Source organism: Nuphar pumila, chromosome 15 (assembly GCF_984573655.1).
Source record: "Nuphar pumila chromosome 15, dmNupPumi1.hap1.1, whole genome shotgun sequence".
Lineage (NCBI taxonomy): Eukaryota > Viridiplantae > Streptophyta > Magnoliopsida > Nymphaeales > Nymphaeaceae > Nuphar > Nuphar pumila.
In genome coordinates this window covers 81,960,209-81,972,508 of record NC_143263.1, presented here as the reverse complement: position 1 = coordinate 81,972,508, position 12,300 = coordinate 81,960,209, and the positions used below count along the sequence as shown (strand labels likewise).

The window sequence follows — 12,300 nt, the reverse complement described above, 5'->3', positions numbered from 1 at the left end:
AGACTCATTAAAACTCCCCCACGACTTCTATTTCCATGACGAGGAAATAAAAAAATGAACAAAGTCATAGCTAGGGATGGCAGTGGACCCGGGGAAAGCGGGGCCCCGCCCCGCCTCGCCCCGTTTGGACCGGGGATGAAGGGTATGAAACGGGGATGGAGGCGGGGACGAAGGTTAAAATCCTTCCCTGTCCGGGGGTGGAGGCGGGGATGGACGTGCACTTTTCCCCGCCCCGCCTCATTCCCGTTTGAACCGGGGATGGAGGACATGAAATGGGGATGAAGGCGGGGGTGGAGGATAAAATCCATCCCCGACAGGGAGGTGGGGCGGGGGTGGAGGATAAAATCTTGAGGCGGAGCGGGGGTGGAGACCTTGTCCCCCACCCCGCCCCACTGCCATCCCTAGTCATAGCTGAGAGATGATGGTGACGAAAAATGAAGGTCTGTGAGGGGATTGACTTTTGACTCCCCACCCTTATGACGCTGGTGCATTGTGTATAGTATAAGAAATTAATGGTTTTTACGTGATATAATATTATGGTGATACGTAATCAGAAATTAGACCCACGACTGGACAATCAGCTACCCAACTGAGTTGTATCCAATGTTGTCCCTGTATCGTTTGGTGAACGATTCAGCTGAATCCGATACCGATACTCAAGTGAATCGTTTCGAATCGGCCAAAAATAATTAAAAATATTACGTGTCAATTAGAATGTGACACGTGTTAAAACCGCAACGAAACTGACAACATTGGTTGTATCCATTCCCCTGGTTGTCCATGGAGGATTCTTAGACCAGATCGGTTCCTCTAGTCGGGGTGGGAAAGTCATACCCACAATTGTAAAATTTTGAATCAGCTGGGATTAGATTTTCCAAGAAAGGATCCTAGCTATCCTACGACATTTGACGCTGGGCATGATATTGTCAGCATTATATGTTGATCCTAGCCATCCAATAAGTGCATCTGGACGGCTATGACTGGTTACATTCTAGAGTGAGGATGTGGACTAATTAATCCTAACCATTCAACTTTTCCACAAAGGATATTATCCTACGACGTATATCTCATCACCATATGTTGTTGATCCTAGCCATCCAATTGACTCATCGTCTGGACGCTACGATTAGTCTACTTTTGGGCGGCTAGGATCGACATATGATGGATCTCACATCATGTGTCGTATGACGGAATCCATTTTTCAAGTATTAGTTCTGTTTGACTATCTAATTAGAAAAAGCACCATCTCGATTTCCATGCTCCCGGTCAATGCGCTGCCATATCATTGTGCTTATCAACTCTCTCTCAATATTCTTTGACCAATAAGAACTCTACCAATATTCCTTGACCAAGAAGATCTCTATAGGGATGACAGTGGACCGGGGTGGGGGAGAAGGTCTCCACCCCCGCCCCGTTTCAAAATCTGAACATTCATTCCGGCTTCCATCCTTGCATGGGGATGGATTTTAACCTCCAACCCCACCTCCATCCCCATTTCATGTCCTCCATCCCGAGTCCAAACAGGGATGAGGCGGAGCGGGGTTCCATTTCCCCTCGGTCTATAATCATTCCTCTAAGGATTGGGGACGGGGCGGGGAAAGGCGGGGATTGAGATGGGGATAGGGCGGGCGTGAGAAAGCGTAAGTCCATCCCTGCCTCCATCCCTGCACGGGAATAGATTTTAACCTTCATCCCTGCCTCTATCCTCGTTTCATGCCCTTCATCCCCGGTTCAAACGGGGTGAGGTGGGGCGGGGCCCGTTATCCCCCGGTCCACTGCCATCCCTAGATCTCTCTCTCTATATATATTCCTTAACAAAGAAGAAAATGCAAATATGAGATTTCCAGCCTCTTTCGTGTGCAGGTTGCTTTATCCTTCCACTGGGTTAAAGACGTGAAGTTTCAAAAAGAAACAAAAAAGAAGAAGAAACGGTCGTCGTTATTAATAGCAACAAGAAAAGGGATGGAAGAAAAGTTAAAGATGACTTTTCCTCCTATCTACAGTCTACACAATGCCCATACATGGTAACAAAAAGACACCATCCTATCGCTGGTATACGTAACAATCTATACATAATTTTTCTTCTTTGAAAACCAAAAAAGAAAAAAAAAGTACCATTTTTATTCCATGCAAATTCATGAAATGAAAGAATGGAGAAATGGGAGCTGTTTCCTTAAAAAATGAACATAAAAAAAACTGAATTATTATGATAACATTTATAGTAATAGTGATAACAAAGCATCAATTGGCTTCAACTACCCAAGATTTTGCTGCAAGGAACCAGTGCTGTTGCTGTTGGTGGGGTTGCTTTGGTGGGTATTTTGTTGTGAGCCAATGATTGAAGTGATTGCCGCTGCCAATGCTGCTGTGAAGTTGGGATCAGCTGTTATGGCACTCACTGTTTCTGCCAAGGATGGGCCTTGCTTCTGTTGGTGTCCCAATTGTGCCATTACCGCCGCTTCGAGGCCGCTGGAGATTTGCAGTCCGGAGAATTTAGATTGGTTGTAGATGGATTGCCCAAACAACTGGGCCACTGGCGGTGCAGCTGCAAATGGTTGGGTTGCATTGCCAAATGGAAGATTGAAAGGCGCAGAAGCAGGTCTTTGAAATCCTAATGGTGCTGGTGTCTGTGTGAGATCGAGGGTAACAGTGGGGAATGGAGCCGAGGCCGAGATGGTAGCCATGCCTGATGAGGATGGCAGAAGGGTTCGAGCCAAGAAGTTTGAATTCATGATCCCATCGGCACTTGGCATTGATCCGGAGAGCAGCACGGACGCGGCGGCCGATGTTGTGGATGCCATGGCCATGGCTGCCGGAGGAAGAGGATGATTGTGGTTCCCTTCATAAGTTGTTATCAGAATTGTTCTATCTTCTGCACACCTTTGCACTTGTTTGCGCACCGGGCAGCCCGCTGCCATGGTGCAGCGATAGTATGCCCTTGGACATGGGTTTCCTTTGGCCATCTTCTGACCATATTTTCTCCATTGGCATCCATCTGTTATCTGCAACAGCAGAAACCAAATTTTAAGTCATAACTTATAAATTATCACTAATTAAACATCGTTTTTAATGAATAAAACTCTTTCTGAAGTAAAATCGAAAAAAAAAGCTAAAAAATTAATGGCTAAATCTCATTCTGATCATCATCATCACCACCACCATAGTTTCCAATACATAAAACTACAAAAATCATTAAATAATAAGTTTTGCATTAAAAAAAACATAAAGAAACCATATGAAAAATGAGCTAAAAATTCAGCAAATAATTTATGTGTGTTTAAATTGGTTTGGGTATTATAAAATGAAGTAAAAAAAATTAAATTACTTATGAGATTTTCATCCTTAAAAATAAATGTACTGTATAGTTAACTTTAGGATTCAAATTCAAGACTCAATGTGATACAAATCCTAGATCTGATAAAATTGGATCCATACAATTTTTGAAAGTGTTTTTCTTAAAAAAACATCATGTTCAATGGGTTTCATTTCTTCTTTTAGGTTTCAAAGTTTCATTGAGAAAAATCATGTTCTAAACAAAACAAATAAAATTCTGATAACCCATCATCCCAACTTCATGGGGTCGAAATTATCATTACATCAATCTATAAATCATCAATTATCTTTTTTTAAGATAATCGATAAAATAAATTAACAGCAGAATAAATTAATTCTTAATTAACTATGATCATGTTCATAATCAAGCCCTATCAACGTCAATAACGACTAATACGAACAAGGTATGAACGATCAAAATTAAATAGTTTCTCACCATTGGAGCTTCCGATCTTGCACGAACGGAGACCCGAGCCTTTCTCATTGTGGCCTCTGCAGCTTGCTCAATGCTCCTTGAGTCCTGGTACAATTTAGGAGATTTGTGATTACATTCCGGTGTGGCTCTATCTGGGCTCTCCTCCCTCAGATGATCAGGGCTATGCAGCTCCTTCGACACCACCTCCATGTTATTGATAGGCGATATCGATCGATCTTCTGATGATGATTGCAATGTTTCTTCGGTGTCTGCAGCGCCAGATGCCAGGCCGGGGTCTATGAATTGTCTTGGCATGATCGATCTTTCCTCAGCCTCTACCATCTTATCAACAATCATATCTTCTTCTGCTCCCTTCTAAGATAACAATAGCGGTGACACCAACAATCAGTTTGGCCTTTAATTGAATCATGGGGTTGATAATAATTCACCATTTTCATTATTAATATGCCTGTGATGGAAGAAAAGAATTCAAACCTGATCTTGAGCTCCACTGGCTTTTACATGGGCCCGTTGCTGCATGAGTGATGCAACCTGCATCTGCAGGATCCTGTACTCGTTGCTCACTTGATGAAACATGCCTCTCAACCGTTGGTTCTCTTCGTTCACCAGTTCAACTTCTGCCTTGAGCATCGTTATCTGCAAACAAGATTCATAATTTATTTTTTTTGTTGATTTCGCCGCATCTAATTGCTTATAATTTTGATAACATCCATCGATTAAATTAGTATGTATATAACACACGCTTGCTCACCTCATTCTTCACCTTCTTCTCTTTGCGCTCCAACGAGGCACCGTCGTCTACGCTTGACTGATCACTGACGGCGTTCGCAGTGAGAAGCCTCAGCCCGGTCTGATTCAAATCGAGAAACAAACCGTAAATTCAGCCAGAACAAACGAAGAAAGGGAATGATTAAAAGTAGTAGAAATGAGATCAATCGATTCAATCGCGTACGTTAACGTTGCGATCGAGATCCAGCGGTTCCCCGGCGTCCTCCTTCTTGACCCTGAAATCGACCTCCTTAGGGCCGGCGGTTGCACCTGAGCGGATCTTGTCGGAGAAGAAATCCATCTCGCCCACGACGCGGTTGACGTCGGGGCTGGGAACGCGCTTCCTCTTGGCGATGTGGAAGTGGTCGAATGCGGTGGGCTTTGTCACGTAGAACCCGCCTGACTCCGAAGCGATGCCGAGCCCACGGGCTTTGTCCATCAACAGCAGCAAATCCTAACAACCAACAGAAGCTCGAATAGAATTTTGCTTCCTTTTTTTTTTTACAGAGAAGAAGAGGAGTGTGAAGCCTTTTCTTGGAGGAAGGGTAGCGGGAATTATAAGGAGAAGGGGGGAAGGGAGGAGGGGGCGTCAACACCTGCGTCACGTGACAGCTGGAGGGAAGGAAGCCACACGGCAGCAGGGGAGGCGGCGACGGAGTCAATCGACGGTTGGATTCGTTCTAATCGAAATCGAACTCTGTGGGATGGATGGATGGAGAATATGATCCCCCGCCGTGTCGGTCACCACGTGGTGATAATCCTCAACGGTCAAACACAATTGACGGCACGGCTTTGACAAGTGGGGCCCGCACGTGTTCCATCCGGGAACCTGCCTGTCTAGGGATGGCAGTGGGGCGGGGCGGGGCGGGGGACAAGGTCTCCACCCCCGCCCCGCCTCAAGATTTTATCCTCCACCCCCGCCCCGCCTCCCTGGCGGGGATGGATTTTATCCTCCACCCCCGCCTTTATCCCCGTTTCATGTCCTCCATCCCCGGTTCAAACGGGGATAAGGCGGGGCGGGCCGGGGCGGGGCAGGGATATTGTGGGGAAAAGTGGTCGGGGGCGGGGAAAAGTGCACGTCCATCCCTGCCTCCACCCCCGGATGGGGATGGATTTTAACCTTGGTCCCCGCTTCCATCCCCGGTCCAAACGGGGCGAGGCAGGGCGGGGCCCCGCTTTCCCCCGGTCCACTGCCGTATCTCCCTCTCTCTCTCTCTCTCTCTCATGTTCACGCAGTGATAAAAATGAAAAAAAAAAACGGAAAAATACAGGTAAAAAAAAAACTTTAAAAATAGAAACAAAGCTTTTACAAGGGTGAAGCGTGTCAGTTTGTCTGTCCATTCTTGCTTGCCGTGTCTAGACTTCTACACTGATATCCTCCCGTTTTGATTGTTCTTTGTTTGGGTCAAAGGAGACGGGTTCGGATATATAAAAGCAGGGCTGAGTGTGAGTGGAGGACACGGCTCAGTTCTTCTGCATCAAACTTTTTTTTTTTTAATTCTGATCTTGGTGGTCTAACTCGTAGGGCTGTCAACAGGGTCAGTTTCTTCTCGGATATCCGACCTTAAGGGCTGGACACTGGGTCACGTACCAGATGGAGACCGGTTGTAGAGCCCAAACTTTATTAAAGTTGGGCTAGACTTAGATAGGCTCATTAGTAAACGAGCTCGGGTAGGGTACGGTCAATGATTTGTTTACTAGTGGGGCTTAAAGAATCTGTCCAGCTCAATTGGACTCTGATTCAGCCTGTATCCCAATTGACAAGGGTTGGGTCATGTTTTTCACGGTTCTGGGTGGAGCCATAATGGGTCATGGACTAGGACAACCATCACGTCGTTGAGACACTACGGATGTAAATGGGTCAAATTTTTTATTCCAAAATATATTGAGAAGTTTGATCGGTTCATATCTGAAACAGCCAAATTTCGCAACTTCCTCTTCCTGAATCCGACCCATTTGCAACCCTAGTATCCATCCTGCTCGACCTGATCGAATATGAGTTGAAAATATCAACTAGAAATTATTGCGGCCCAATCCAAACCAAACCCTAGTTATATGTAAGTTGAGTTTGAGCTATCACTTTTACTATATATTGTAACTGATCCATTGTAAAGTTTAAGATTTTTTTTTTATAATTAAAATAAATAAATGATGAATTATTGGTGTATTAATGACTATAATCGTGAATTCGTGATTTTCTTGATTTTTTTAGAAATTTTTGATATTCTTGATTTTTTATTTTGATTAATTATGAACCTTTGTTTAAAGTTATGAAGATTATTTCAAAAACAATTGAAAAAACTAAATTATATGGACTAAAAAAGAAAGTAAATAATTTGTATATTTTTAAATTATGAATTTTGGAATTTAAATTTAAATTTAATAAATATGTCTAAAATATTATAATTAGATTTTAGTTTGATTCAAATCTGAATCAAGACTTAATTGAGTGTTAAATTAAGGTTTAAAAAAATATAATAAATTATATTTTTATTGAAATTAAGTGTATGATTTTGAATTTAGTTCAAAAGTCATACATGTGATTCTTTAGGGCATTTCTAATAAATAAATAATACTTTTTACAACAAAAAAGCTTTAAAATATAAATTAGCTAGTGGATTTAACTAATGATATTCAAATCAAACCCAATTAAGTTGAATATAATTAATAATATTTAGATCAATTAAATGATAGATTAAATTGGATATAACTCATAATATCTTGAATCATATATCATTGGAGTTGACCCATAGAGTTGAATGCTAAAAAAAAATGTTATTATTATTTTGATCAAAAAATTTAACTAATAAGTGGGTCATCTATTAAATCAGAGTTGTCCTTGACGTTTCTCATTTCAAGGGCATCAAAATTGACTATTTACATGCCCAAATTGATATTGATTTGAGCATTTTATCAGTGATCGAAGTTCATGCCTAATTATAGGTAAAAAATAAATGTTTTTCGATATCAACTATTTTTTCTTGTCGATCTGTATGTGTACGATTAAATATAAGACTACCATGATGATCTATGTTTCGAGAACTATCAAATCGACTATTTAAACGTTCAATTCTAATAAGTCTTTAGGTCTGTAGGTCTCTCGAAATGTTACCTTATAACTAGAGCCCAAGACAGGGTAAGAAGCCCTTACTTTTCTTTTATAACTTAAGTAATTTTTAAATTTATTGAATTAGGTCTTATAATTTATTATCTTATTTTAGTATTAAAATAAATTAATAAATATTAACTTCTTATATTAGATATAATATTTTTGTCTAAGCCAATCTATAAATAGATGCCCTCGTGAAAAAGATTAATAAGGTTAGTTTTCTCTTCTTCTTTTTTCTCCACATCCTCTTTCTTAGATTCAAGAAAGACCTCCACGTGATTTCAGGAGGTGTATTAGATCATTTTCAAGCTAGTAGAAGGTGTGGATCGTTCGGATTGTGCAAAAAGACCCACTAGAATCTTCAAAAAACATTTTTGCGATAAGAAGTAGGTGATTTATGCTTTTCTTGTAAAAATAAAGTTCTTGGCATAAATTTTAATGTTTTTCATTTGTTTAGACCATGATCAAACCCTCCTAACCATGGGTTTGACTCAGATTTAAAGATCCATGAAAAAAAATGTTTTCCCCAAAAAAAGCCTTATTTGAAATCGGGTTTTTCATAAAAGTTGGTTTCTAAGAAAATAAATCTATATAATTTATAAATACTTGAATTATGCCATGATTTTTTTACAAGTATCGATTTATATTGGTAGAATATGTTATTGTATACCTTTTGTAAAAAAATAAAGAATTTGTATTGTCAAAATCTTGAGATATTACGATTTTAGCAATATCGGGTTTCTTAGAAAAGAAATCAGTATATTTAGAAATAAAGTAGATTTTGTGGTTGAATTCTTGCAAGATTTTATGGTTTCTGATAGATTAAGATTTGTTAGATATTCTATGAATTTTTATATTTTTTTAAATTTTATTTCATGAATATTGCTTATTTTAGTTAATTGCATATTCTTTTGAATTAATTCTTGAGAAAATAAAGCATAATGCATATCGGGCATATTTTTTCAGCCAAAAGGCTAAGAAAAAATATGACCTATCTCAAATAAAATATATCATATTTAACTATATATTTTATTCAGGTATTTATTTAAAATATGCAAGAAAAATCATGGGTGTACAGATTCGGGTGGCACGGTTTGGCCTGACCCGAATGCATAGACCCATAATTTCAGGTTTCCGGCCTGACCACCAACAAGTAAAACGTTTGTATCTCTCTCGTTTAGAGAAGTTTTGATGAACAATTTATTAAGTTGGAAAGCTAACAAAATTTTGCATCTAGTATAAAATTTTTTGCTGTGTTCATGGATTGAGCACAACCCTGTGATAGTCGGAATAGAATATGTCATATCCGTGGTAAACATTCATAACTTTCTCATACGGTGGAATTTTCATAAACGGTTTGCGGCTAAGGAAAGCTAACAAAATTTTATTTATATTGTAGAAAAATTAGTTCTATTTACTAAATATAAAATTTTATGTGAGCTCTGTAACAGTCTAACAAAGTTATTAGTTTTGTAAATCAAGACCGATCTTTAGACTGAGGGTCGACCTATGCATAGTTCACATATTTTATGTAATATTTTTCATTTCGTATAGCATGCAATATATGAATAAGTATGCAAGTCTGATTCTATGCAAAAACTTATATAAATATGCCTAGGACCTGAATAGTTAATAAAGCCTACACATTAAGATCAAGGATCAAAGAGTCCAATGAATATAAGTTTATGTTTTAAATTCTGAATATATGTTGGCTGCAAGTATGCTCATGTTATGATGATGATATGAATGTTTCACTGAGATGGATGCTCATATTCATATTCTTTATTGCATTGGCCATGTACATGCATATATGTTAGCTGAAGTATAAAAATGAATAAGATTTTTATTTACGCATATGCTCAAGTTTATGTTACAAGTATGATTAAGTAAATTTTCCAATGCTTTATAAAAATTCATCCATGACCCATAAAGTGGATCAAGTTTTGATGTTGCATGAAAAAAATATGTATGTAATTAAGTAATCATGTAACATTAAAACCCAAGATACTTGCTGGGAGAGTGACAGGTGGCACAAAACTTTATGGGGCAAGTATGATTCGAGCACGAAAGGTTTATCCTTCCCTCCCACGATTTTATAGGAAAACCTCTGCATTAGACAACATCACAGAGAGTAAGGTACTCATGAGAAAAACTAGTGCATCGGGTTGAAAGATGTTGAGAATCTCTCTCATATTAACGTCCCTCACCCCATCCTGGTAAATGGACCTAGTTAGGCTAAAACCACTCCTGTATGTAAAACACATCCTGAGTTATGGTTCTAATCTAAGAATATAAGTTTGTGTCATATCAGCATGGCTAAGAAATGATAATTTAAGATATATGTGCATTAGTTAGGCATTGCATGCATTATTTAAGAAAGAAAATATAATTAAAGATAAGAATATATGCACGCATTGAAGGCCTTCTGCATATGGTAAGTCATGCATATTAACTACTCATGTATTTTATTTATTGTATAAATAAATTGATGCTCTCTTGTTAAATTTATAAATTTTGAACATGCAGGATTAGTTGTGTAATTATTTCAGTTAAATCCTAATGCTAAACTATGAATTTTTTATTGAAATTCTTACTTTGAATTTTTGTCTTACAAGCTTAGCATATTTCACTCTACTGAGATATATTTTGTCTGACCCTATATGGTTTAATATTTTTCAGGTAATGAAGAATAGCTTACATGCGAAGGCGGGAGGTTGTGACAGAAACCGAGTCTACCTTTTCTTTGCATTTACAGGATTTTTGAACTCTGATTTATTATTTAATTATTATGTCAATAGACAAAAGTAATTAATATTTTGCATGATTGTGGACATTGATTTATGTTATGCAATATAAAATCTATTTATTTTAAGTTCCAACAATCGTATGGTTATGCATGAATTCAAAAAATAGCATGCCAACTTTTAGACCTTATGATTTTTTTCGCTGCTATTGTTAAAGATTTTTAAAAGCATTTTAAAAAAATTTCTATCATTTTTTGGGTTATAAAAATTGGAGTATTAAAACTTGGTATAAGAGCATAAGGAAAGAATGACTCGAATATCGTCCAGCCGACCACTATCGCTATAAGTGTGTTCCTATGTTTGTTATGCATATAAAACCTTGCAAAGAGTGATTTTACCATGTCAATATCCCCATAAAGTCATGATATTTTTGAAAATATCTGTGATATTTGTGACTATGCTTTAAACTTGTGATTATTTGCTGAGATTAGTTCCTAAATCTCAATGCTTTCATATTTCATACAATAAAGAAACTAGTAAAAATCTCTGTAAATCATAAATAAAGACAAAAGGAAGAAATTTCTTATTCTGGGGATTTTTTTCTTTATGATAAGAGACTATTAATTAGTCAAATATAATCTTCCATAAGTAAAAAAAAGCAGCTAAGCCTTGTCTCTAGTCTAATCATATAAGTAGATGATGAGCGAATGTGAATGCAATTATATTCCAACGAAGCAGGAAATGACTCTTATCACTTGATAGATGTTTTTTTGGTTGTTATTGACAAAAAATTCACAAGATTAGGATATTACCAATTATTTGTTTTATCTATTGTTCGATGATAATTGAGGCGCACTAGAAGTCACCTTGACATAAAAGGCTTCATATTATATAGGATGATATATAGCGGCCTAATGCATGGTAGCTGCTTTAGGTTCTAAATATTTAAAGAAAAATGCAACATTTTTTTGAGAAAGTGCTTGATCAGCTGTTTGTGTTACTTTTACATTCTAAAATTATTTATTTTTCCTATAACTACAAAAGTAGAAGCTTTCTTTGATAATTAAAAATAAATAAAGGTGTGGGCTCTCATTTTTAACTAGAGCTAAGTGGACTAAAGGTAACTCAGGTGGTCATCCAAGCAATTTCTTAACAGACAGACATGTATCTAATTAAAATATTTCAGACCTGAGGTGGCTAATTGCAAAGTTATCATATACGTAAGTTACCTATTATCTAAAATCATAGTTGACAAAACCAGCATGCTCACAACAGAAACCAGCTAGGGGAAACAATTGGCTGCCAACCTTTTAAGTTTGAAAAAAAGTTATGATTAATACCAACTTTGTATGGCATACACGGGGTGTGTGTCCCAAGGCAGATAAAAGAAAACCCAAATGATTAAAAATACTATGAAAAAAGAAACCCTAAATTTAAAGGAACATAGCAATTTCATTTGGGTCAAAAATAACAACAAAGCTAAGCTTTCTTTCCTCACTGCATTGAAGTTGGTATTTGGTTAATGTCATTCTAATCTTTTTTTATTCAATTCAAAGAAGTGATGAATAGAAGATATAGTAGTATTAGAAATATTAGGAAAGAGTCAAGAATTGACCCACATCATTTAAGAAAGGTGGTGACCAAAGGCCAAAAAGAAAGAAAAATAAAGAAGGTAGGACAGTCAAGATTAAGAGGAAAGTTTGGACTTTTTTGAATGCCGTGGAGTGAAGGAATGGATGGTGGCGACCCTTTACTCTCTATGACCACATCTCTATCTATCTTCATTTGGACATTGAGACCAATTTGCTACCAGTTGGAAAATAATCTGTAATATTGTACATGATTATAACTGCACATCAGTAGGGCCATAATTGTCCATATCTCTAATCTGGAGTCAGTCAATAAAAGGC

General features: G+C 37.7%; 1 protein-coding gene across 2 annotated transcripts; it reads right to left on the bottom strand.

Annotated features, from left to right (window-relative positions):
• Positions 1-2,151: 2,151 nt before the first annotated feature.
• On the bottom strand, positions 2,152-5,052 carry LOC149815777 (WRKY transcription factor 6-like). 2 transcript variants are annotated; one of them, XM_089989423.1, is made up of 5 exons: positions 4,722-5,052; positions 4,521-4,619; positions 4,244-4,405; positions 3,770-4,120; positions 2,152-3,002 (listed from the first exon to the last, which is right to left on the bottom strand). In XM_089989423.1, the coding sequence occupies exons 1-5, from the start codon at positions 4,974-4,976 to the stop codon at positions 2,256-2,258; spliced, it is 1,614 nt and encodes a 537-aa protein (XP_089845549.1). In that variant the 5' UTR covers positions 4,977-5,052; the 3' UTR covers positions 2,152-2,255. The 2 variants fall into 2 exon arrangements, with proteins under 2 accessions (XP_089845549.1, XP_089845548.1); XM_089989422.1 differs by having other exon boundaries at positions 3,770-4,123; positions 4,722-5,050.
• Between the last annotated feature and the right edge of the window lie 7,248 nt (positions 5,053-12,300).

What these genes read in the sequence shown, in the direction of transcription:
- LOC149815777 (XM_089989422.1), bottom strand. Translation starts at nt 4,976, where the DNA reads ATGGACAAAGCCCGTGGGCTCGGCATCGCTTCGGAGTCAGGCGGGTTC. An exon ending in AGAAGAAGGTGAAGAATGAG is followed by an intron (nt 4,406 to 4,520) that starts GTGAGCAAGCGT and finishes TCTTGTTTGCAG; the next exon opens with ATAACGATGCTCAAGGCAGA. An exon ending in CCAGTGGAGCTCAAGATCAG is followed by an intron (nt 4,124 to 4,243) that starts GTTTGAATTCTT and finishes TTGTTATCTTAG; the next exon opens with AAGGGAGCAGAAGAAGATAT.